This window comes from Macrotis lagotis, chromosome 4 (genome assembly GCF_037893015.1).
Source record: "Macrotis lagotis isolate mMagLag1 chromosome 4, bilby.v1.9.chrom.fasta, whole genome shotgun sequence".
NCBI classification, from domain to species: Eukaryota; Metazoa; Chordata; class Mammalia; order Peramelemorphia; family Peramelidae; genus Macrotis; species Macrotis lagotis.
The window spans coordinates 33,807,690-33,832,140 of NC_133661.1; the positions used below are offsets into that span (position 1 = coordinate 33,807,690).

At 44.8% G+C, this 24,451-nt stretch overlaps 1 protein-coding gene across 2 annotated transcripts in view; it reads right to left on the reverse strand.

The window, feature by feature from the left end:
* The window catches only part of PSTPIP1 (proline-serine-threonine phosphatase interacting protein 1), a 98,936-nt gene that overhangs the window by 38,438 nt on the left and 36,047 nt on the right, over positions 1 to 24,451 (reverse strand). Inside the window, exons 1-3 of one of the 2 annotated variants that reach the window (XM_074232478.1) lie at positions 12,418 to 12,590; positions 9,424 to 9,524; positions 6,087 to 6,161 (exon numbers count right to left, since the gene is read on the reverse strand). In XM_074232478.1, coding sequence (XP_074088579.1) covers positions 6,087 to 6,161; positions 9,424 to 9,524; positions 12,418 to 12,426 — 185 coding nt within the window. In that variant the 5' untranslated portion in view covers positions 12,427 to 12,590. Of the gene's footprint in view, positions 1 to 6,086; positions 6,162 to 9,423; positions 9,525 to 12,417; positions 12,591 to 24,451 lie in introns of those variants that run through there. The other variant, XM_074232477.1, reaches the window with a different exon arrangement.

Consider the following 24,451-nt stretch of genomic DNA (forward strand, 5'->3'; position numbering starts at 1 on the left):
CTTGTGGTCACAACCAGATGATATGCCAGGGAAATATGTACCAAAATAAATAAAAGTATAATAAAACATAGATGTTGTTAATTTGTGGTTTTCTGGCACACTGTGGCCTATGGGATTCTTGGTCCTTAGGTCCTGTTTGATTTGAGTCTGGCTCCAACAACTGAGTTCAGTCTTAGAAATGCTCTCTTCTCTATCATTACAAACAAAAGGGTCCTCAGCTTTGGCCTGCCGGGCTCCAGGGAGTTGGGCGGGAAGCCTCTCTCTTTGCACAGCTCCAGTAGGAAGCTTCTGCCTTCTCTTAGACAGATCCCTTCAAGCACCTCTGGGACGGTGGCCCTGCCTCTCCTCTCCCTCCGAGCTCCTGAACCTACCCTGCGTTCTCAGAGCAGCCTCATCCCTGCTGCAGACTGTTCTTGGGCTAAGACTCACCTACCCACCACCCTAGACCCCTGGCTAGCCCGAATCCCATTATTCAGCTAGATGATGCAGGAGGACCTGAGTTCAAATTCAGACTCAGACAATGACTAGCTGTGTGACCTTGGGCAAGTCACTTAAGTCTAATTGCCTCACATCCAGGGCCATCTCTAGTCGTCCTGATCCATATCTGGCGACTGGATCCGGACGACTCTGGAGGAGAAAATGAGGCTGGTTGTTCAGCCAAGCACCTCCTCTCCCCAATCCAACTCACTCGTTTGTAATGGCTTCACCTCCCTGATGTCATAGTCTTTGAGAAAGAAGGACAAGCCTCATTCACAGCTGGGTTATCTCCGAGACGTTCACAAGCATTTCTCTTGAAAGCTGCGCTAAGCCTGGGGAATGCAAAAGAAGGAAATCTTTCCCTGATGCTGAGAGGGTTTCTGGAGGCAGGGAAATAATTGGTAGGAAAGAAGATAATGGACAAGAAAAAGGCAACAGAGATTCTGTCATCCGCTGCCTTGGGGCCAGGAGGCTTCCTCCCCTCTGCTCCATCTCCACTAACTGCCCTACATCCCTGGAAGCCTTTCCTGACCTCGCCAGCTGCTGCCCCCTCCCAAAGGGATGCCACCCATCTCCTCCCTTTTTATTACTGGCACATTGTCTCCCACGAGACAAAGCAAGCTCTTTGAGGAAGCGAGGGAAAGGAACAAGCCACTTATGAAAGGCCTACTATGTGCTAAGTACGCCCAACAAGCCCTGCTGAGGTGGAGATCAGTTAAGGGCCATGTCCCAGGTCATTGAATGTCTGAGGGCACATTTGAACTCAGATCTTCCTGATTCCAGCCCCAGCACTCAAACCTCTAAGTCACCTAGCTCCTGATCTCATCCGAACCTCACAACAACCCTGGAAGGTAAGGGACTTTCATTATCCCCATTTAGAGTGGGAGAAACTAAGGCAAACAGAGATTTAAATGACGTGCCCAGGGTTACACAGTAAATGTTTGAGGCAGGATTTGAACTCAAGGCCTTCTTGATTGTAGATCTAGTTCTCTTGGATAGCAGGAACTATTTCATTTTTGTCATTGTGTCCAGAAAGTCTAGTTTAAGAACAAGGCTTGCTGCTTATTTGCCTCATTGTGTGAGAAAACTGGGAGCTCCCAGTGACGGGGGATCTCTGTGTCTTACCTTTCTTTGAATTTCTAACAATATCGTACACATAGTAGATGCTCCTGGCTTAAGTGAGCGGGAGGCTTGCTGCCCCTTATTAAAATTAAAACTGATGCCTTTTCTTTTTCTTTTTTTTTTAAGGTTTTTGCAAGGCAATGGGGTTAAATGACTTGCCCAAAGCCACACAGCTAAGTAATTATTAAGTGTCTGAGTTCAAATTTGAACTCAGGGCCTCCTGATTCCAAGGTCAGTGCTCTATTCACTGTGCCACTTACCTGCCCCCACCTTTTGTTTTTCTATTACAGTCCCTTCTAGAAATCTAATGTGCTCAATTGAATTGAATTGTGGTAGGCAGTAGACAGAGCCCTTCCCTAAGGATAGACTACATCCAAGACCAAGGCTGCACTTTTTCTTAGTTCCTGCTAGGGTCTTATTTCTGCTTCCAGATTGTAATCCTAATACATAAACAGGGACCATTCTTTTCCAGCCACGGAACTGGTCTCTACCTACTAACATATGTAACTTCAGCATCTCAAACAGCAGATGACCTTAATCTTTGTCTCCATCCCCTGAGGTCATTGAGTCATAGAGCAGTAGAATATCAAAGTTGGAAGGGACCTTGAAGCATTAAATCTTAGAGCTAGAAGAGGTCTGAAATGTCACAGCTGGGTTTCCTGGACAATGTCAGAGAAGGAAGGCCCTGGATCACCCATCATAGAACATTAGAGCTGGGAGAGATCTTGATGACCATCCCATCCAACTCCTTCATTGTAGAGAAGAGGAAATCAAATCCCAGAAAAGGCAAGGGGCTTGACCAATGACCTGAGTGAGTCAGCGATACCTTATATTAACTTGATTCCAAGCTCTCCCTTCCTTACAGATACAGGAATAATCTTCTAAGAGATCTTTGGCTACACTGCTCCCCTTGGAAGTTTGTAATGGCTCCCTATTGCTCTGGGACAAAATTCACATACCTCAGTCTAACTTCATGTTAAAAACTCTCTGAAATCTGACTCCTCTCAATCTTTTTAGCCATATTTCACAAGACATCCCTGGTGTGCCATCAAAATGGACAACCTGCTTCTGTTCCCTAAATATAACTTTTCCTCTTTCCTCTCTCTCCCATTGTCATGTCCCATGCATATTTGCATGCCTAGAATATACACCTCCCTCATCTCTGGCTCTCAGTATCTCCAGCTTCCTTCAAGGCTCCCCTTTTCCATGAAGTTTTCCCTGACCTCCTCAGTTGGAGTAATCTTTCCCTCCTCCAATGGCCTTATCTTTGTTTCTTCCATAAACACATTATATTTCCCCAGGGGAAGGTTGCTCCTCAAAGTTGAAGGTTTTGGTCTTTTTGTCAGTCTGGTGGCTAGAACATGATAGAGACTCGAGGAACATTTGTTGAATCACATTGGAGCCATGTTATCTGGTGGGAGAGCACATAAGTTGAACCTCTCTGAAACCCAGGTCATCATTTTTAATGTTCTCCTGGCATGACTGTGAGCCACGGATACTACAGTCTATGAAGATTTAAAAATGAGTATCCCATAGAAACCACTGGAGAGGAGGAGAGTCAATGGATATGAGCAGGCTGCCACAAAGAAGGGACCACAACAAAGAACTGAACTTCAAGGTGTCATCACTGATGTGTATGATTGAAGAACATGGGTTGGACACATGGATGGAGAGAGTGGGAGATGGCAAACGTACGTAACTTTTTTGACTTCACTAGCATCCTTGGAGTATTGAGCAATCAAGGCGGGCCTCCATCAGAATGAATGGATGGCACATAGCCAGCTTAAGGAAGCACATAGGGGAGAGTCATCCAGGAGGAGCAGGCATGGAGGGTTTTCAATCTGCTTTACTGGAGAGAACTTCTCATGGAAGAGATCACAGATTCATTGGTTTATCAGACTATCAGTTCGCATTTATGAAGTTCTTTGACATGCATCATTGTGATAAGTCCCAGGAGCCATTTAAGACATTTACTATACGAATTAGTATACCCATATGACTGAAGAAGAAACTAGGACCCAGAAATGCTGCCTAAAATCTGAGAGCAAGTTAGTAGCAAAGCCAGGCCTGGGAACCAGATCTGCTAAGTCCTACTTCAGTTCTTTTCTCCAGTACTCCCAAGCTGCCTCTTGGGGCAGAATAGGGGAATGGACACGTGTGCCAACATTGAATAGGACTTGGAGGTCATTTCATTTTATAGATGGAGAAACTAAGGCACCTAGAAGTTATATGGTTGCTCATGGACACACAGCTAGTAAGTTTTGAAGATAGAATTTGAACCCAGTGCCCTACCCAGGAGCCTAGGTGGTGGCAGAGGGGGATAGGGTTTAATAGAAAAGACCAAAGAACAGAAAAGGGCACACAACCCTTAAGATTAAGACACAGATTCCACAATTGTCCCTTCAGATGATCTGAGCTTCTCATCCACCCCCCTCTGCCCTCAGTAACCCCCTCCAAAGAAGACTGGCAATGTCCAACTTCCAACAAATTCACAGGTTGGTTAAAGGCCTTTTAATCTGGGATCTGTCTCAGAGAGGGGAGGCCCTAGCGCCCAATAGATTTATGTGCCTTGCTAGAGGTATGAGTGCCGGGGAAATCGTCCACAAGGGAGGTCAAGATCTCTATTAAAAACCAGCCAAAAATCCGAGCAAGGGAGTGATAAATCGGCCTGGGCAGCAGGATGCAATTATGGAGCTGGGCAGAACAGGAAGAGAAGATGGGTGACCCTTGGGGATCTTTGGGATGTTTTGTTGTGGCTGGAGGGAGGGCTCCAGTGGGCAGGGACTTCCCTCTATCCTTCCTCATTAGTCTGTTGCAATTTCTGATTACTCAGGACTGTCCAAACAGGATGGCCCAGCAGCTCTCTCAAGGGTGGCAGCGATGTGGCCCTGTTGCTTCTGGATGGGAGCTGTTGCCACCCCAAGAACTTCCTCTCTTCCCCTCCTGGCATAGCCCCTCCTTAGCAAAAAAAAAAAAAAAATAGCTGAGCAAGGGAAGTTGGTGCCTTAACAGTGTCAAGGCAACCCATAGACTGAAAGGTTATAGAGAGTAGGTCCTACCCTCTCTCCCACTTTATTTTATAGATGGGGAAACTAAAGCCAAGTTAAGTGACTTGTCTAAGGTCACACAGATAGTGAAGGGGGTCTTTTTTCTCCATTACAGAGGGAAGGAGGTCACACGTTGGGAGTCAGGGAGATTCAAGTCCAAATTCAACCTCAGATACTGACTAGATGGGTGACCCTGGGCAAGTTTCCTAATTCCTGTTTGCCTCAGTTTCCCTATCTTTAAAATGAGAATAATTATAATGAAACCTATCTTCCAGGGTTGTTGTGAGAATCAGATAAGATATGTGTAAAGTTCTTTGAAAACCTTAAAGTACTCTATCCATGTTGGAGCTGGAAAGGCCTTTGTTTCCATCTGGTTTAAATGTAAGTCAAAACTAAAATGTATTTTTTCTACAAGCCCTGAAGAGCAAGGATAGAGGGGTGGAATGCAATCCTCAAACAGTTTATCTTTCATCTTGTTTAGGAGCTCCCTTGGATAGAGGCAGCAGTGGCAGAAGCTAAGACCTCCAGGTCAAATCTGCCACAGGGCAGATCAATGTGTTTCTGTGCCTAAGAGAGTGGTCTTCTATGGAGTGACTGTATTTTTTTTTTGTATTTTTTTCCAATCCCACGCAAAGATGACTTTGAACATTCATTTTCTACAAGATTCTGAGTTTCTCTTTATTTCTGGAGTGACTGCCATTGACCTCAAAAAGATCCTGATAAGATGGTGGGAATGGTCCCATCTATTCCCCCATCATGGTTCCAAGAATGCCTCAAAACTGGTGTCCTCCTTGCTGGCTCAGGACAATTGGGGCACTTTAGGGTACACAGCAAGTCCACCATACTTTAACTGAATATTCCTTTCCTATTTCCCTCAAAGCCCTAATTCTCTGTTTCAGAAATACTTTCTGTACAGTTGAGTCAGGGTTGGACCTTGAAGATCTAAGAACCACAAAATCAGGTCCAGAAGTCATTCTTATTTGATTCTCCCCTCCCTTTGGGTCTCCATGCCCCAAATAGACCAAGTCTTCATCATAAGGAAGGACTCTAGACTTTCCTCAAGCCCAGCCTACCTCCTTGCCTTCAATAACCCTACTGTGCATCCTTCCCTTTTTGGTAGCACCTTATGGTGCATCATACAAAGTATGGAGAAGTTTGAGAATTATTATTTCCATTTTACAAAAGTGAAAACTGAGGCTCAAAGAGATAAATTAACTTGTCTAAGGTCACATAGTTAGTGAGTCACAGAGGCAGACTCAGACCTGTGTCTTATGATTCTGTGTCCCATATTCTTCCCATTTCACTGAAGTCATTTCAAAGGAAGCTTTTGTGAAAAACATTTTAAAGAAACAACATCAAACACAAACACACACACACACACACACACACACACACACACACACACACACACCCAAAACCAGAAATAGAAGTATGTCTTACTTGATCTCACTTTGTCCTCCTGCTTTCCGGGCAATCTGAACCAACTCTTTCCCATACTTTTCTTCCGCTTGCGCCCTGAGAACAATACAAAAAGTCCCTTGAGTAGATCCCCCTTCCCTAGACCTCTCCCAAGAGCAGGACCAGGTAAGAACTTCCCCTCCAAGTCATGGGAGCAGGTAGAATAAGGACCCAGACAATTTCTGTTCCTCATCTTTCTCTGAACTGGCCCTCCCCATAGGAGAGAATACAGGTACCTTGGACCCTGAAAAGGCCTTTGCCCCAAGACGACCAAAAGTCCACCATAGGCCCACTTCCATCTCTTGGGGACAGAAGGATGGTTTCCCAAAGGGATTGCTGAGAGTGGGATCACAGGACATCTGAGTTACCTTAGAATGAAAGAAGTTATGTGCTACCCAGGCTACTAGACAGATGAGGAAGTTAACCATCAGTCAGTCAACAAACATTTCATTAGTTTACTACTAGGGCTGGGCAGACACTATACTGAGCATTGGAAGACACAATCAGAAACAGGGTCACTGCTTGCAAGGACACCCCATTTTAATGGAGGAAAGACATGTAAAACAAAACTGTACACAAAAGATACATGGGAGGTACATAAAAACGATGTCCGAAAATGTTGTCTATGAAAGGGTGAGTGGGAGGTCATTTCAGAGGACAGGAAAAAGTGGAAGGCAGGGTTCTGCTGAGTCCGGAATGAGGCCAGGGACGCTTTCTGGGCGTGAGGGTCAGCCAGTGGAACAGGCACAGAAAATAGGACAGTAATTATAGCAGTTGTTGAAATCATCATAATAACCATAGCTAGCATTTATAGACTTGCATTTTTTACAGGTTTAACTCATTTAAAGTAGAAAATCTCCGACTTCATGGCTGATCCTCTTGCTTTGTCATTTTAATTCATTTGAGTTAGATCTATGTCCTATTTCTGCCACTGTGTGACCTTGGCTGAGTCACTTTTTCTCTGAACTTTGGATGCTTCCCCTGTCAAAACGGAAGATTAAATGGTCTTTTCAGTTTCTTCCAACACCAGAACTGGGCGGGACGACGAGATCTCCTTTGCAAAGCATACTTCCCTATCTTAGAATCAAGAAGACAGGGGCAGTTGGCGGTGCAGTGGATAGAGCACCAACCCTGGAGTCAGGAGGACCTGAGTTCAAATTTGGCCTCAGACACTTAATAATGACTTAGCTGTGTGGCCTTGGGCAAGTCACTTAACCCCATTGCCTTGCAAGAAACAAAAACAAAGGAATCAAAAAGACAGGAGATGGAAGACTCCTTAGTACCATTTGGGCCAGGGGTTCTTAATTTTTTGTGTATAATAAATCCTTGGCTGGTCTGCCCAAGCTTATGAACCCTTTCTCAGAATAACACGTTGGGATTTTTTAAATTCATATTTGAAAAAAAATGTTGATTCTGTCAAAAATCAATGAAACAAACATGGTTTTTTCTTCAGCCAATTTCATTGACTTCTTGAAATCCATTTGCAGACTCCATGGGGGTCCGTGGACCCCAAGTTAACAACCCCTGATCCAGGCCACATGTCTGAAGACTGGCCTAGAAGTTGTTTGCTTGCTCCCCATCTTGCCAGCCCACCAAGGGACTGGAGGGCTCTATAAGCCCTGACCTCTGGGAGCTTCCTCTCTATCGTGCCTCTGCTGAATCTGTAAGGAGCTTTGGGTTATCTGCCTTCCGCAGCCAGCCCCAGGCCCATGGGTATGTGACTGCATCCATCAGACATCAAGGGACTCTAGGTATCCTCTGGGTGCCAGTCAAAAAGATACAAAAAGAGGTAATGGAGATCCCTGCCCTTCCTCAATGGCTCCCCATGCCCACCGGCCCCTCTCTTAGGTGCTCAGTCTCCACTTCCCCTGCCAGGTTCTGTTATGGAACTGAAAGGAGCAGCCCCAAGTGATAGCAGCATCTGGAGCAGGGGCCAACGTCCCCCAGAGTCTCAGAATGGTGGGGAAACCCACAGTTAGTATCTTTGCTAATGAGAACTGCAGACAGCCTGCGAAGGGGAGATAAAACCTGAGCAGCCAGGACGGGCCACGACTGGGGGTAGGGAGGAGAAGGGGCTCCTGTGCGTGAGCCTGTGGGGCTGTGGGGCTGAGGGGGCAGAGACAAAGGACTGGTGGCCGGAAACACTGGTTGGGCAGAAATGGGAACCAGAAACCTCTGAGTGAAAGGAGCGAGCCAAGGAGATCCAGAATATTCCGAATCATCTTGGATCTGAATCAGATGGATAGATGGATAGAGCAGAGACAGAGACAAAGAAACAGAGAGACTGAGAGAGAAGAGAGAGGAGAGAGACAGAAACAGAGTCAGAGATACACAAAGACAGAAAAATAGAGAGAAGAGAAAGGGATCAGAGAGACAGAGGGGAAAGAGACAGAGAGGAGAGAGAAGAAAGGGAGAGGAGAGAGAGAGACAGAGAGACAGAGAGACAGAGACAGAGACAGAGACAGAGACAGAGAGACAGAGAGACAGGGAGACAGAGAGACAGAGAGAGAGAGAGGAGAGAGAAGCCTCTGCAGCTCAGAAACAAGATGCAGAAGCAGCTAGCATGGCCCTGGGCACCTCTTCCCTTTGCAGCTACGTTCAGCAGGGGAGCTCCACACAGAGTTTAAAAATAGCTGTATAAAAATACCCATGAGCTCAACAACTGAAAACCCAGAGACCCCCCACACTCTGTCTCCTCCCTCCCTTTCTCTCTCTCTCCTATCTACAATCTTCTCTCTCTCTCTCTCTCTCTCTCTCTCTCTCTCTCTCTCTCTCTCTCTCTCCTCTGTTTCTTTGTCTCTCCTCTCTTTGTCTCCTTCCCGCCCTCCTCTCTTCCTCTCTCTCTCCTCTCCCACCCCTCAATATTCACAAGCACCCACCCGGCTCATCATCAGCCTCCCAAGCTCCCAGGTCCTCAGGACCACCCCTCCCCCGTCCTCTTCAGTTATATTTCCAAAGATAAAGCAGTGGAGATGCAAATGAGTGCTGGCTGGGCTGCCAACCTCTCCCATCTCCCACAGCCTCTCCTCTGTTGCCATGATACCTTACCAGGTGAGGGAGGGCAGGTGGGCAGGTGACCCTGCAGGAAGGGTGCCCACCCTTTAGGTCTCATATCGATGGACAGCTCCAATAAATGGGCCTGGGTTCCCTCCCTGTGGCTAGAAGGGCTAATTCTCCCACCGTTTCGGTCACAAATTAAAAACTGAAGTGACCTGGCCAGGCCAGAAGCCCCAGGCCACCTCTTGAGGTGCCCCTGCAGGGATGCTTGGCCTTGCCCTTGGCCACCTCCTCCTCATGCCCATCCCCAAGTCCCTCTCACCTTTGCTTCAGCAGGTCCTCCACATCCTTACACATCTTCCTCCCATCCAACAGCCGCTGCAGAAGGGCCTCATAGCCTGCATGGACCGTGAACTCCTTACACTGAAAGAGACAAAACATCTCAGAAATTCTCCCCGTGGGTCTAGGGCAGGGGGGCTGGGAGGACCGGTCTCAGGGTAGAGGTGGGTGGGTGTGCCCAGGTAGAACAGGAGCATCCACTCAGTCAGTGTAAATGGGAGTCCCAGGAGGCATTGCTGGATGTCTCTGGCTTCTGGCCACCCCTGGCCAGGGACAGGAGGGAAACAAGAGAAGGGCCCCTTGTTCCTGGCTCTGCCATGGATCTCATGGTCTAAGGGCACAGCTGGCTAGTTCAGAACTTGCTTCCCTGGTGGCTAAGGTAGCCCGGCATGATGAACATGGGAGGGTCGACCTCAACAAGGTCAATTGACCAAACAGGGCCAACAACCTGGCAAAGACAGACGCCGGAGCCATTTCAAAGACAGGGACTAGTTTCTCCCTGGGTCAGAGCCAGAAAGTAACATCCCATCAGCCACACTAACTTCTCTTCAAGCAAAGCTCCCCAAACCTGGGAGACAGGAAGAACAAGGGGGAGGCCACATGGGAACAAAGCGATGTCCCACCATCCTTGTCGGAGATATGCCCCCACAGGCCACAAGAGCAGGACAACCTTAGAGGTCCGTCACTCATTCCACAAGCATGTAATTACCAACAAAGAGAAAGGACCCCGTAGGGAGATGGTTTGTGTTGTGTGAGGAATGGTGAGGAGGAAGGAAGGGAGTAAAGCGAAGAATTCTGGAAAGGTAAGAACACATAGAGCTGAGTTCAAATCCAGCCTCAGAGACTTAGTGCACTGTGACCTTGTTTGCCTTAGTGTCCTCATTCCTAAAGTGGGGATAACAACAGGATCTACCTTAGGGGCAGCTAGGTGGCACAGTGGACAGAGACCAGGCCTGAAGTCAGGAGCACCTGAGTTCAAATCCAGTCTCAGACACTTGATATCTGCTAGCTGTGTGACTCTAGGCAAGTCAATGAACCCAATGCCTCGTAAAAAAAGACATAAACTAAGAAATAACAGTATCTACCTCCCCTGGTTGTTGTGAGGACAAACTTTTGCAAACCTTAGCGTGCTATATGAATACAAATTACTATCATCATCATTACTGTGGCTGTTATTACTGCCACTATATAGCACATGGGGAAATGGAAACCTAATAAAGTTAAGTGATTTTCTTCAAATCAAACAGGGGCTGTAGGCAGAGCCAACATTCAAACCCAGGTCTTCTGGGCCCCAAACTAGCATCCGTTCCAAGAAATAATATCATCCATATCTACAGGGAAGGAAAGATCATAGAATGCCCACTGAACCCCAAGTAGGCTTTACCCAATTAGCTGAGCAGCCAGTTAGCCCCCCATGCCCCTATAGCTGAACCCTCAACCAGCCCTCTTCTACCTCCACAGCTGAACCCCCAGTAAACTCCCCTACGTCTCTGTAGTTGAGTCTCCATCTAGACTACCTGTACCCCCAAAAGACCCCCTTGGCAAGTGGCCCTTCAGCTTTTCCAGTGAGGAAGAGCCTCTTCCTCACTAGTAGGCTGCCATCCCACTTCAGAAGAGATGGCATTATTGAAGAAAGATAAGCGGTCCTTCTGCCGAGCCTTCATCTGCCCCCTGATAACTTCCGCCCAGACCTTCTGTTCTCTCTTCTGGGCCAGAGCAAATCTCACTGACAGCCACGGTGCCCTCCCGGAGCCAACCCTCATCAGCTCTTACACTGATGCTCCTCTAAAGTGGACTCAAGGCCATTGGCTAGGCTGGCTGCATTCTTCTGAAGCAAAGAAACACACACACACATGCATGCACACAGACATACACACACAAGACACACACAGACATACACACATGCATGCACGCACACACAGAGACATACACAGACACACACACGCACACGTGCACACACACACACACAGAGGCACAGGAGTCTACCTCTCTACCCTCCCCTCCCCTATCATTGTTCTTACAGTTCCAGGGCATTGGACTTGCCTTCCTCAATGGAAGTCTTAGGGTAGGACACAAACCAGATTTAGAAGGGTTTCACAGGAGAGCTAGAAAGGACTTTAAAGGTCATTTAATTCAACCCTAAAGTTTTGTAGGGAAGTAAATAGAGACCTTGTGAAATAGAGGGACTTGCCCAAAGTCCCCTAGCTAGTGTGTGACCTTGATCAGTCCTGGGGGAGGACAACCCCCTCCAGTGAGATCACAGATAGAGAAGCCCAGGCCGAGGGAGGCTAGCAGCATTTGCTTCAACCTCTCATTTGGGTTCTGAGCCAAGGACCAAGAAAGAGAACCTCAAAACTAGTCCATCACCACTTCTGCCAACCCACATCTGTTTGTCCGGCCCAGAGCAGTTGATTGCCCAGAGCTTTCATTTTCTTCTGTAGTTCTTATGCTACCCCTAGCCCCCTCCATCAGTCTGAAAGACCACAGCAGCTTCCTGTTGGGTGGAAAGTTAACACCTTCAGCCTCTAGCTGGCTCCACAGCCCAAGGTGGGAGAAAAAGAAAGTAACCCCTTTGGAACCCCATAAATGCTCATCATTCCTACTAAGAGAGACTGAGTCTCAGAGAGAGGATGGGACTGGGCCAAGATGACAGAGACTATGGACTCAAGCCTCCTGACTCCCAAGTCCAGTACTCTTGCTACTGAGCCACATGACTTCATGGTAAGAGAAGTATCCTGTTCTTTAAGACAGAAACCGCAAATGTGAATCTGAGCCTCAGTTGCTGACTTTGTAAAATGAGGAGTCTGGTCGAACTGGTTGTCAAAATCTAAGGTCTAAGATCCTGGACTTGGAGCAAGTCCATCAGGGACCATGAGTAAATTTCCCCTGACTTCTCTCAATTCCAAATATCCCACCCCACAGGTGGACCCAGAGGTCCAGCTGCCCCCTGGGAGACAGAGAAGAAAACCACACCTACATTCGCCATTTCCAGAGTGAATGAGGAAAACTGGCAGAGTCCTCAGAGAGAATTTCCTCCTCACCTGCCTCCCAGTTGGCAGGACTTGGGGGGTTCCTGTCTCACAAGAGCAGCATTAGAAGATGTCCCACAGACAAAGCTCCAGGAACAGACAATGAAGCCAAGAGACCCACGGTCACAGATGACTAGACCATTCCAAGGAAGCGGGGCCCTCTCTAAAGTAAGATTAACTCATAATGCATCCCCTCCCCCACAGTGTTTCCCTTCCCTTTTCCCTCCCTCTCCCTCTTCCTACCTAGCCAACCCTCCAATCGCTCAGGGCCCAGTTTAAGACCCACCTCTTGCAGGCAGCCTGTTCTGATTTTTCCAGTCCACTCTGGCTCTTGAGAGAACATCTAGTCTGACACGGCTCCCCCTTAGCACCCGCCACCACCACCACCACCATTTTACAGATGAGGAAATGGAAGCCTGAAGAAGGAAAAAGACTTAAGATCCTACCATCATAGGATCATCAGTTGACAGCCAAAGACCTCTTAAAACACTGAACCTGGTGGTAGGGAGACTTGAATTCAAATTCAACCTCAGACACTTACTAGATGTGCAACCCTGTCAGTCCCATTTGCTTCAGTTTCCCCATCAGGAAAATGGAGGTGACATGGCACCTACCTCCCAAGGCTGTCCAGAGAATCCAATGAGACAGAAAAAAATCAAGAAACATTTATTGTGTTTACTCTATGGCAAGCACTGTGCTAAGTTCTGACAGCTCACATGGAAAGAAAGAGGGAAGACAAGTCACAGAAAAGGAAACCCCTGAAAAGGTCAGTGAGGAGGAGGAGGGGATGGTCAGTAGCAGAGCCAGGAGTCAACACTAGATCCTTTGACTCCAAATCTCTTGTCCTTCCTGTGGAGCTGGGTGACCTCAACACTGAATCCCACTCCCTTTTATTTTCATTACACTCTTTCAGATTTCATAGTCTCCCAAATAAGCTGCTTAAGAGAGTGTGGACTTCATGTTTCTTCTTTTATCTCTCTGAAAGCCCCAGAGATAGGTTGGGGGATACTGTTGGCACACACACACAGAGAGAGAGAGAGAGAGAGAGAGAGAGAGAGAGAGAGAGAGAGAGAGAAAGAGACAGAGAGACAGAGACAGAGACAGACAGAGACAAAGAGAATGAGAGAGAGAGAGAAATAGAGAGACAAACAGACATAGAGAGACACAAAGATTGAGGGAGATAGAGGGAGAGAGAAAAAGAAGGAAAGAGAGAAAGAAAAGAGAAAGAGAAACTAAGAGGAAGGAAGAAGGAAGGAAGGGAGGGAGGGAGGGAGGGAAGGAAAGAAGGAGGAAAGGGAGAAAGGAGGGAAGGAAGAGGGAGGGAAAGGAGGGAAGGAGGAAGGATGAAATTGCTGCATCATTACAACACTCCTCTTTTCCCAGGGACATCTGGACACCTGAACTAATTCCTCTAGGACTGAGTCACTTTTGCCAACCAATGGGCCACACATAGTTCTGCTCTGACTGCAAAGAAACCATGAAGGTGCAGTGGAAAAAAATATTTGAGTCAGAGGAACTGGCCTCACAGCCAAGCTCTAGTCAAGGAACCTCCTTTTCTGGGATCTCAGTTTCCTCATCTGCAGAGTGAAGGAATTTGCAAAAGTGGTTCCCCACCTGTGAGGGCAGAATCCCTGGGGAGAGGGGCTGCAGAATGACCGAACGGGGTCAGCAGACCCCTATGAACCCCAAGCATGGGCATTTGGATCTTCATTTGGCTCAGAAAAAATAGCAAGCAAGAATGAATGAATTGCATGACAAATCATCGATTGTGCCCTTATGACCTAGCCTTCCCTAAGCACTGAAGATACAGATACAGAAGGCCTCAAGAAGCTTCTACTCTAAGGGAGGAAACCATGGAATCAGGGACCTGGTGGTCAGGGTGGGACTCTTAGCTCTGACAAGTCACAGTGAAACCAGAGCTCCTTCATGGCAGTATGGGTGCCATGCCATTACTGACATGAAAAGGGGTCTCTGTACTAAAATAAAAATGTGGGCCCCACGGGACTAGATCTGAGGCTCCGCATTCAGAGCTCCACAGGGTCTTGGAAAGCATCTGGATGGTTTAGTTGAATGAATGGAGTAGTCATTAATAATGTAACATTAATTTAAAGGACTTCTCTGGTGGAGTGCCCCAGAAATCTGCCCCTGGGACACTCCACTAGAGACTTGGAGGAAGCTAGAAAAAACATGCTTATCAAATTTATGAGTAATGCAAAGACAGAGGGATAGCTAACATATTGGACAACAAAATCAGAAGCTAAGAACAGCTCATCCAACTAAAATGATGCATCAAGTCTAATCAGATGAAATTGAAAAGAAATGAATATATTTGGGTTCAAAAAGCAATTTCACAATACAAACTGGGATGGGTGGCATGGCTAGATGTGTGTGTGTGTGTGTGTGTGTGTGTGTGTGTGTGTGTGTGTGTGTGTGTGTAAAAGATCCAGGAGTCTTGGTGGACTGCAAGTTCCATATGAAGTCATGGCAGCCAACACAGCCTTGTTCAATCTGAGGATACATCATCCAAGGGCACTGTACCCTGATCAATCCCTAAACATTTATTAAAAGGTAGACATTGTTCTAAGAGGATCTAGAGGTTAGAACCCCACTGTATTCTGCCCTTGTCAGATCACATCTGGAGCTGAAAGAGCCATTCAGGGTATGGACTAGTAAGGTAATGAGTTCCCCATCCTCAGGGCTATTTCCAGCAAGGACTGGAGGACCATTTATTGAGACTTTGGTATCAGGGATTTCTGTGCAGATGGGAGCTGGACTCTGAGGTGTCTTCCAGCTTTGATATTTGGTGATTTCCTGTTTTCTAAGGTCACGTTGACCTTGAAATCCCATGATCCTGTGAGCAAAAGCTTCCATCCATAAATGTGGAGGAACTCCCTCCACAAGGGCTTATCTCGACTCTATCCATACCTCTGACCAAGGGGAATCCAAATTTTGTTTCCAATGCCCACATGCTATGAAAGCAGGCCACGTAAATGTAATTGAGCAAATAATTACATTCAGCTTCAGTTCCAATGAGCAATTGATCCAACCCCAGCTGCGGCAATATTCACTTACACAGCATAAGTGGGGGGCAAGGGGTCAGTCCTACAGGCCTATTTGTAATTAAGATTTTAAAAATGTTGGTTTTTTTTAAAATTCTTAATTAGCCCTATTTTTCAGATGACATGACAGAGTATCTGAGAATTGAAATGATTAGTCTTAGTGCTTCAAGGGGACCTTAGAGGTGTTCTTGTCCAACCCCTTTATTTAATAGAAAGAGAAACTGAGGTTCAAAGTGTTTTCCCCAAAGCCTCACATCTACTGGGAGACTTTTCTGCAACTTAGGAGACCTTTCTGCATCATCTAGCACCTCATCTTAGATTCAAGCTACTATTGATGTATCGATGTCTCCATGCAGAAATGAGGCCAAATGATAGACCAAGACAGAATGTTTACCAATGCTATTGTTGCTGTGATTATGATGACATATTGATGAGTTCAGCTCTGACCTCAGACACTTGATGGCTGTGCAACTCTGGGCAACTTGCTTTTTTTTTTTTTTTTTTTTTTTTTAGTTTTTGCAAGGCAATGGGGTTAAGTGGCTTGCCCAAGGCCACACAGCTAAGTCATTATTAAGTGTCTGAGGTTGGATTTGACCTCAGGTACCTGACTCCAGGGCCAGTGCTCTCACCACTGTGCAACCTAGCCACCCCTGGGCAACTCACTTTTTTTAAAATTTTATTTTTAGGTTTTTGTAAGGCAAATGGGGTTAAGGCAAATCACTTTTTTTTTTAGTTTTTTTTTTTTGCAAGGCAAACGGGGTTAAGTGGCTTGCCCAAGGCCACACAGCTAGGTAATTATTAAGTGTCTGAGACTGGATTTGAACCCAGGTACTCCTGACTCCAAGGCCGGTGCTTTATCCACTACGCCACCTAGCCGCCCCTGGCAAATCACTTTTAATGCTGTTTGCCTCAGTTTTCTCATCTGTTAAATTGACTGGAAAAGGAAATGGAAAATTATTCCTGTATCTTTTCCAAGAAAACTCTAAATGAGATCCCCAAGAGTCAGACAAAATTGAAAAATGACTGAACAACAATAGAAATTAAATGTGCCGAAAGTAAACAGGGAAAACTCATTTTAGGAGTTTTTTGTTCTCAATAGAGAAAATTTTTATTTTGTGTAAAGTTTACTGTAATCCTTTTTGTTTGCATAGGGAGAGGAACAGAGACAGGGCTGGACCTGTGAAGTCATTAGTTATGGGACCCGCTAGATGGGAAACTGTCCACCAATACAGGTTGGCCCCTCCTCTTACCCTTAGAGTCTTAGAGTGGTGCTTACAACAATGAGAGCTTCAATGATCTGTCCAAGGTCATACAGTCAGGATGTGTCAAAGGCAAGTCTTGAATCCAAGTCTTTCTGGCTTTAAGGCCAGCTCTCTGTCCATTACATCATGCTCACTCTTTGCTTGCACGGTTTTTTTTTAACTTCATTTTTTATTTACAATGAGGAAAAATGTATTTTTCTTTCTTTTCCACTGCCCCTTTTCCCGCTGAACAAAGAGAAAGAAAATGCTTGTAAAAAATATTCATTATTAAGTAAAATAAATTCCCACATTGGTCATGTCCAAAAAACACCTCATTTTACATTCTGAGTACATCCCTTCTGAACACAAGCCTCCTTCACCATCATCATGGGTGATCATTTGCATCAATTAGAATTTCTAAGTCTTTCACAGTTATTTATCTTCACAATGTAATAATTATATTAATATTCTCCTTCTGCTCACTTCAGTGTCTCCTTTTTCCTCTAAAATCATCCCTTTCATTCCTTCTTATAGCATAATACTATTTAATTACATTCACATGCCATAATATTTCCATTAATTTCTCAGTTGATGGACACCTTTAGGTTCTAGCTCTTTGTCACCATAGAGAACTGCTATAAATGTCCTTGTACTTCTGAATTCTTTCCCTCTTCTTTGATCTCTTTGACATATAGACCTAGTTGTGGCATATCTCAGTCAAAGGACGGGCAGTTTAATGACTTTGGGGGCACAGTTTCCAAATGTCAGAGCTCCAGAATGACTGGACCAATTCACAACTCCATCAATAATGCTTTCGTAGGTTTTACTAAAACATTACCAACATTTGCCATTTTCCCTTTTTGTTCACTTGGTCAATCTGATGCTGCATGTTAAGAGTTAATAGTTTTCTCTGTCACAAAATAGCTAATCACTTCAAAAATTTACATGTCAAAAGTTGAATATGATTTTCCTCTCTTTGTGACTTTTGAAAAAGGCTTTCCTACTTGCTGACATTCTTACAAATGGCACTAGCTTCTGTCAAGGTCATTCTTAGATGGTACCATCTCCCAAGAACATTGATTTGAGGTTTATTATTGGAAACAACCCATCCTCCAGACAACAGGCACAGGAGCACAGCCCTCATCTGGAAACCCCTCAGGATGCTTTGGCTGACTTTTTAATTGGTGGTCCATCCAGTTGTAATTTGAAGTATATATAATTATACATTGAGGTTTTACTTTCACCTTTTTAGTGGTGCATTGCTAACTCTGAACATGAAAATTATTCTTTTAGGAAGCATTTGTTGCTAAATATTGGAGAAAGAGAGCATCTTTCCAAAACTTGGACCCGGTCCCCAAACCTAAGAGGAATGTCTCAAAGTCTTCTGACTCTAAGCCCAGCACCATTTCCATTGAAGTAGATTCAGTAATAGTGAGACATTTTCAACACAAGAGATACCATTGATAGCTGGCTTGTAAGTCAGTTAGACAATGTGACTTTGTATATAGAGATCAGTGATGCTGGAGTCAGGAAGACCTGGGTTCAAGTTCAAGCATCATCAAAGTGATACTTTCTATGAATGGATGAATGAATGAATGAATGAATGATTGAAAGAATGAAGTGTTTATTATATGCAAAGCGTACTTAAGCTCTAGGGATACAAATAGATAATAAATAACACTGATTTCTCCACATTCAAAATATAGAGGGGTATCTCCAGGTAACCATATTGCAGAGAAGGTGCTAATCAGAATGAGTTGGCAGGAGATTCCCTTTACCAAGGAAATTACAAGTCTCATCCAAAATCTAAAAGCTGCACAGAGGGTAGGTGCTGGAATAAGAAAGAACTGGGTTCAAGTCCTGCTTTTGACACATCCTAGCTGTGTGTCTGTGCAAAAGCATGCATGCCATTTAACTCTCAGTTCTGTAAGTAATTCTCTAAAGTAGTGTATTAAGGACAAGCTGCCAATCTATAAAGATGGAGGCAGCTTCCATCCAGGGACTCCCTTATACTGATGAAACCACAAATTCAAATCCCCTCCCCAAAAGTTACATGAAGATGCATCTTTGTGTCTAACCTTTCTTTTTCAGTTGTTCACTACAACTTTTCAAAGATGTTAACTTTCAGGATGGAAATTCTTCCTCTTCTGTGTTAATCCCATCTGATACCATTAGGGCCCTTTCCCAAACCGTGTTGGCTAGTTAAAGATAGAGACCTACTAGCTCCAGTTCCTCCTTCTCTCCCTAATATTTCTTTTGATGGTCATGGGGAAGAATGATCCGAGAAATGGTGGTGAAGCTTGCCATGACTGAGATCTGGGGATCAACTTGGGTTCATGATGTACTCTTGCTTCCTTTGCCTATAGGTGTCCTTCATTCTGAAATGAAGAAGAGCTTGGAGATGATGCATTTGGATTTCAGAGGACTCTGGACAGGGGTTCTTGGGGCTCAGGGTCCTTCTGGACTCCTCAGAATCATGGTTTTAAGGACACAAAATAAAATATGTAGGATTACCAAGGAAAGCAATTTTATTGAAACACAATGATCAAAATATTAATAATAGTTCTCTTTTTCTATAGTGCCTACTCTCAGCCAGGCATTGTGCTAAGTATTTCATAAATATTCTCCCATTTTACCCTCCTTACAACCCTGATTTTATAGATGAGGAAGCTGAAGTAAGTGGAGATTAAGTAACCAGCCCAGAATCACACAGTTAGGAAGGATCACATCTGAGAGCAGATTTGAACTCAGGTCTTCCTGACTCTAGAGCTCAATGACACACTGAGTAGCCTTGAACTAGACTCAACATCCTGTGTTAATTTTGAAGACAAGATGAAGAAATAGGAGCTAGGAGTCAGCAAGATGGTGCAATGGATAGGAGGCTGGTCCTGTAGTAGCCCACCTCAGACACTAACCATGTGAATCCAGGCAAGTTATTTAACCTCTGCTTGTCTCAGATCCCTCAACTGTAAAATGAGGATGATGGCAGTGCCTATTAACAAGGGTTATTGTAAGTATAAAGTGAGATATTTATAAAATGCCTTGTGAACCTTAAAGTGCTATCTTTATAGATAAATATTTGTATATATATTCATATGTTAGTGTTATCATCATCATCATTATAGTATATGATGAACAATATCACATTTAATTGATTTGAAACTAGTTAAGAGATCAGACTCAAGGAGTAATAACGCATAATTGACATTGATATAGTGCTTTAAGATTTGAAAACTGCGTTCCTCACAGCAACTGGGTGGGCTAGGTATTGTGTTAGCATCCCATTTTACAGATGTCACTTAGAGAAGTGTAACCATCTAATCATAGAATCTGAACATTGGAAGGGACTTCAGTGGCCTAGTCCAACCCAAACAGGGAAAGGATGACTTGCCCAAAATTATGCAGCTGTCACATCTGAGTTGGGAAGTGTTTCCTGAGGAGGCAGAGAGGTATCATGGACTAGAGGTTAACCTTGACCTGGGTTCAAATCCTAACTCAGCCGCTGACTCCTCCGACAAATTGCTTAATTACTTTGTACCTCAGTTTCCTTAGGTATAAAATGAGGGGGTTGGATTAAGCGACCTCTGAGGTCCTTCTCAGTGTTTGTTCTTTGTATACCAAGCATTCCATTTCTTATAGCATATTGCCTTTCTTAAAATAAGAAATTGTTGTCAACCTGGAGGGTAGGATTAGGCCATTGGACTCTGCACTTGACCATAAATAATGCTGTTGAATGTGTTGAATGGTGAACATTCTTCTTGGGGTGTGAGATCTGGAATCAAAGGAATTGGGTTCTTTTTTCAGCACTGCCCGTTTACTGCTTCTGTTGTTGTCTAGCCTTTCTTCCTGAAGAGGACCATGACATCAGGAAGGTGATGCCACAACTTGCAAGTGAATTGGATTTGAGTGAGGAGGTGTTGTACTGTCACCAGCCTCAGTCTCTCCTCTCCAGCCTGCCAGGTCCAGTGGCCAGCTATGAATCAGGACAAACGGAGACCCTTGCTTACTACTTCTATGGCTTGGGAGAACCCACTTGGCTTCAAGCTCCTTACAGTGTGGTCTAGTTGACTGCTGAAGTCCCTCCCCTCTCTTCTTCTATCATCCTATAAAGGAAGGAAGATGGAGATCTGGCCCTTTCCGGCATGATCACAGAACTGGGGGGACCCTCTAATACATTGGATGACTGAATCCAGGCTAGGAAAGACATCTTTAGGAGGGATCAATAAGTGAAATTTAAAAGGAGAAAATACAAATTTAATAGGAGCAAAAATAAATTTCACCTGTTATGGTACTAAGGTTTAAAAAAAGTCACCTTCACAACTAGTGCATGGAAGAGTGCTGGGAGAAGCAAGCTTGGAAAAAGACAATGCGGAAAACCAGGGAGAAGGAATCTGACCAGATCACTTTACCAAGAGAAAACTAAGGCTTGGAGTGGAGAAACAATTTTCTCAAGGTCACAAAAGGTTCGGACTCCCAGCTCTGGTTCCATCGTAGCATAGCTGCCTTCAAAATAGAGACTTTGCTGATAGCCAATTTAGAATGAACCAATAGCATCACATGACTCTGGAAGTGATGAAATTCTATCTTTTCCAGAGAAATCATTCACTTCCCACCTCTGTGCTTTTGTACAAGTGTGACACAGTGGCCCTCCAAGTCTGGAATGCACGTCCTCCTAATCTCTGCCTCTTGAAATCCCTATAGCAACCAGGTCCATGGAGAAGAGAAGTGACTGGGAGTGAATGGACTCCCAAGGTTTCCAAGGCTGGGCACCATGGGCTTCCTTCGAGGCACCCCCTGCTTCCCTGATAGAGCCTTTCCTGCTTCTCTCATTTGCAAACACTCTCTCCCTCTTAAAATTATTTTGCACACAAGAGACAACCTCACATATGTTGGGCAAAAACCTGGTCTCAGAGGCAAGAAGACCTGAGTTCAAGTCCATCTCTGAAATGTAGTGGTTTCTTGACCCTTGATAACCTCTCATTGCCTCAGTCACAGATCATCGCTGATAGAGGACGTTCCCTAAAACAATGAAATCACAAGGGCAGAGAATAGATATTGGGCTTGATACATACTTTGTATTTATGCACATTGTATCTCCTTACAAAAATAGAAGCTCCCGGAGGGCAGGCACTAGTTTATTTCTGTCTTCTTGCCACTTTAACAGAGGATCATTGAATTGAATTGACTCGTCCTCCTTTTCAGCTATCACCTTCTAAGGTTTCTGTTTTTAAGGAGGTTTCAGACTAATTGCACCAAATCAAGAAGTGATATTAAGAGGAGAAAATTGCTTGGAGGCAGACTTGGGCTCTGTATGTGAGAGAGAGAACGAGCTAATCATTAGAACCGTCCAGCAATGGCTAGGATGCCCTGGGACTTTGGTTGGGAGTCTTCCATTATCAAGAGAATTAAGCAAAATCCAACTCACCAATAGCAAAGAATGCTGTAAAGGAAATTCATCATAGTATAAGAGAAAGAAGGCTGGACCTACAGGCACAGGACCTGAGTTCAAATCGCAACTACAAACTACTTGAGAGACCAGTCAAGTCACTTAACTAATGGGGCTCCATTTCCCCTCTGGGTGATCAGGAGTGGGATTGGACTAGATGGTTTCCAAGGTCCCTTCCGGCACTCAGATTCTGTGTCCTGATCATTCCTGGGGCACCAACATCACTTGGGTAGAAGGTGCTGATTATCTGTGATACAAGACAGGCAGAGCAGAGGGGTGAACTGGACCGACTGAGACAAACAGCTTCAGTCTTGACACTCCCTTATTTCAGTTTCTGCCAAAGTCTTCTCGCATACCTCAACGTGTGGCCTCATTGTAGGGAGGATATGACCATGGGCTCCCAAAGAAGTCCATAACAATCAAGCACAAAGTCTAGCAGATCCCACCAGGCTGGGGGAGGGTGGGGCTTCAAATATGGGGCATTGAGGCTAATTGGTTGTTGTATGGTGCAGTGGGTAGAACATTAAACCTAAACCCAGAAGATCTGAGTTCAAATCTAGCCTCAGACACCTCCTGGCAATGTGATCCTGGCCAAGTCCTCTAATTTCTCTCTACCTCAGTTTCCTTTTCTGTAAAGTGGGGATCATAATCACACTTCCCTCCCCAGGGCTGTTGTAAGAAAAACCCCATTTGATATTATTTTTGTAAAGTTCTTTGCAAATCTTAAAGTGCTATGAACACAAACTATCATTATCAGGGAGGTTCCTCATCAGGACAGCTATAGGGGGATGGATTCTTTTTTTAGTACCTTCCACATCTTAAGACTTGACCTTCATGAATTCATATGGCTAAGAAACACTCATTACCTGGTAATTAGCTCTCTAGCAATGGAGGCTTTCTAAACTTGACAAGATTGGTTCTCAGAGTACAGATGAAGGAATGAAAGATTAACTTCAACTCTTTTCTCTCCTCCTCTCCCCTTTCTTCCCTCCTCCTCCCTTCTCCTCCCCTTTCTTTCCTCCCTTGATCTTTCATTTCTCTCCCCTCCCTTGTCCTCTCTTCCACTCTCCTCTGCTCTTCTCTTCCTCTTTTCTCCTCCCCTCCTCTCTTTTTCTCTTCCCCTTCCTTCTGTCTCCCTCTTTCTTCTCCCACTTCCTCCTCAGTAGCAGGACTATCCTTATTTCATTTGGGGTCAGTACTTGGGTTTGCTGGCTTATATAGCCTTCAAGGATCTCCACACCATGAATAGGCATCTACTTTCATAAAGGAAGTCTAAATTTAAGAGGAAACAAATGTAAAGTTCTGCCCTTGTGTTCAAAAAATCAGTTGTACAATGTTCAATCCTATGATGGGGGGAATAAAAGAAGAAAGTCAAAGCTGATAGAACAGAATAGAGGATACACTGTTCCAGGAACTAGAACAGAAAACCCAGTGATATGGTTGGATCCAGACTTGCTAATAACGGCCTTCTCCAGTTCTCTAGAATTTGATCTAAAGTTACTTTCGTTTCTATAACATTAAGCCTTTACAAAGTTCTTTTTTCATATTCATCATGCAAAGGATGAAGGATATGTATGAGTTCTCCCCATTTTTCCCATGAGAAAACTTAAAGGTATTAAAGAGATTTATCCAAAGTCACAGTCCTAAGAAAGGCCAAAACTAGGGTTTGAACACGATTCTTCTGACTCCAAGACTGGGCTTTCCCCACTGCTTCACATCCCATCTCCCATTGGTTTATAGATTTCAAGGTATCTTTGAGACCAGTGCATGTAGTCAGAACCAGTCAATGGCAAAACTGTGAAGTTGGCAGAGATGGCCTCCCTCCTCATGGTTATTTCTTCTGCATTTCCCTCTGCAATCGAGTCATTTCCCTCCATTCCCCAGGCATTCTTCCATCTCCCTCCTCTAACCATTGCTCCTGAAAAGTGCTCTTCAGATCCTTCATTAGCACTGAGGCATCAATAACTGTGAACTTTACTTAAGGTCAAGGTCCTGATTATTTCTAGGGCATCATTGTCATCTGGGTAGAAGGTACCGGTTTTCTGTGATATAGGAAAGGTGAGCATTAGAATTAATACTCAAGAACATCTGGACAAATAGACAAGGAATATGAATCTTGATTCCCTCTTTATTTTAGCAGTCACCTAGGGGACCCAATCTTTAAAGCAAGAAGAAATTACCTACCTCTGAAAAACGGTAGGTATGTGCCTAAAGAAAGAAGGCTTTGGAAGTGGAG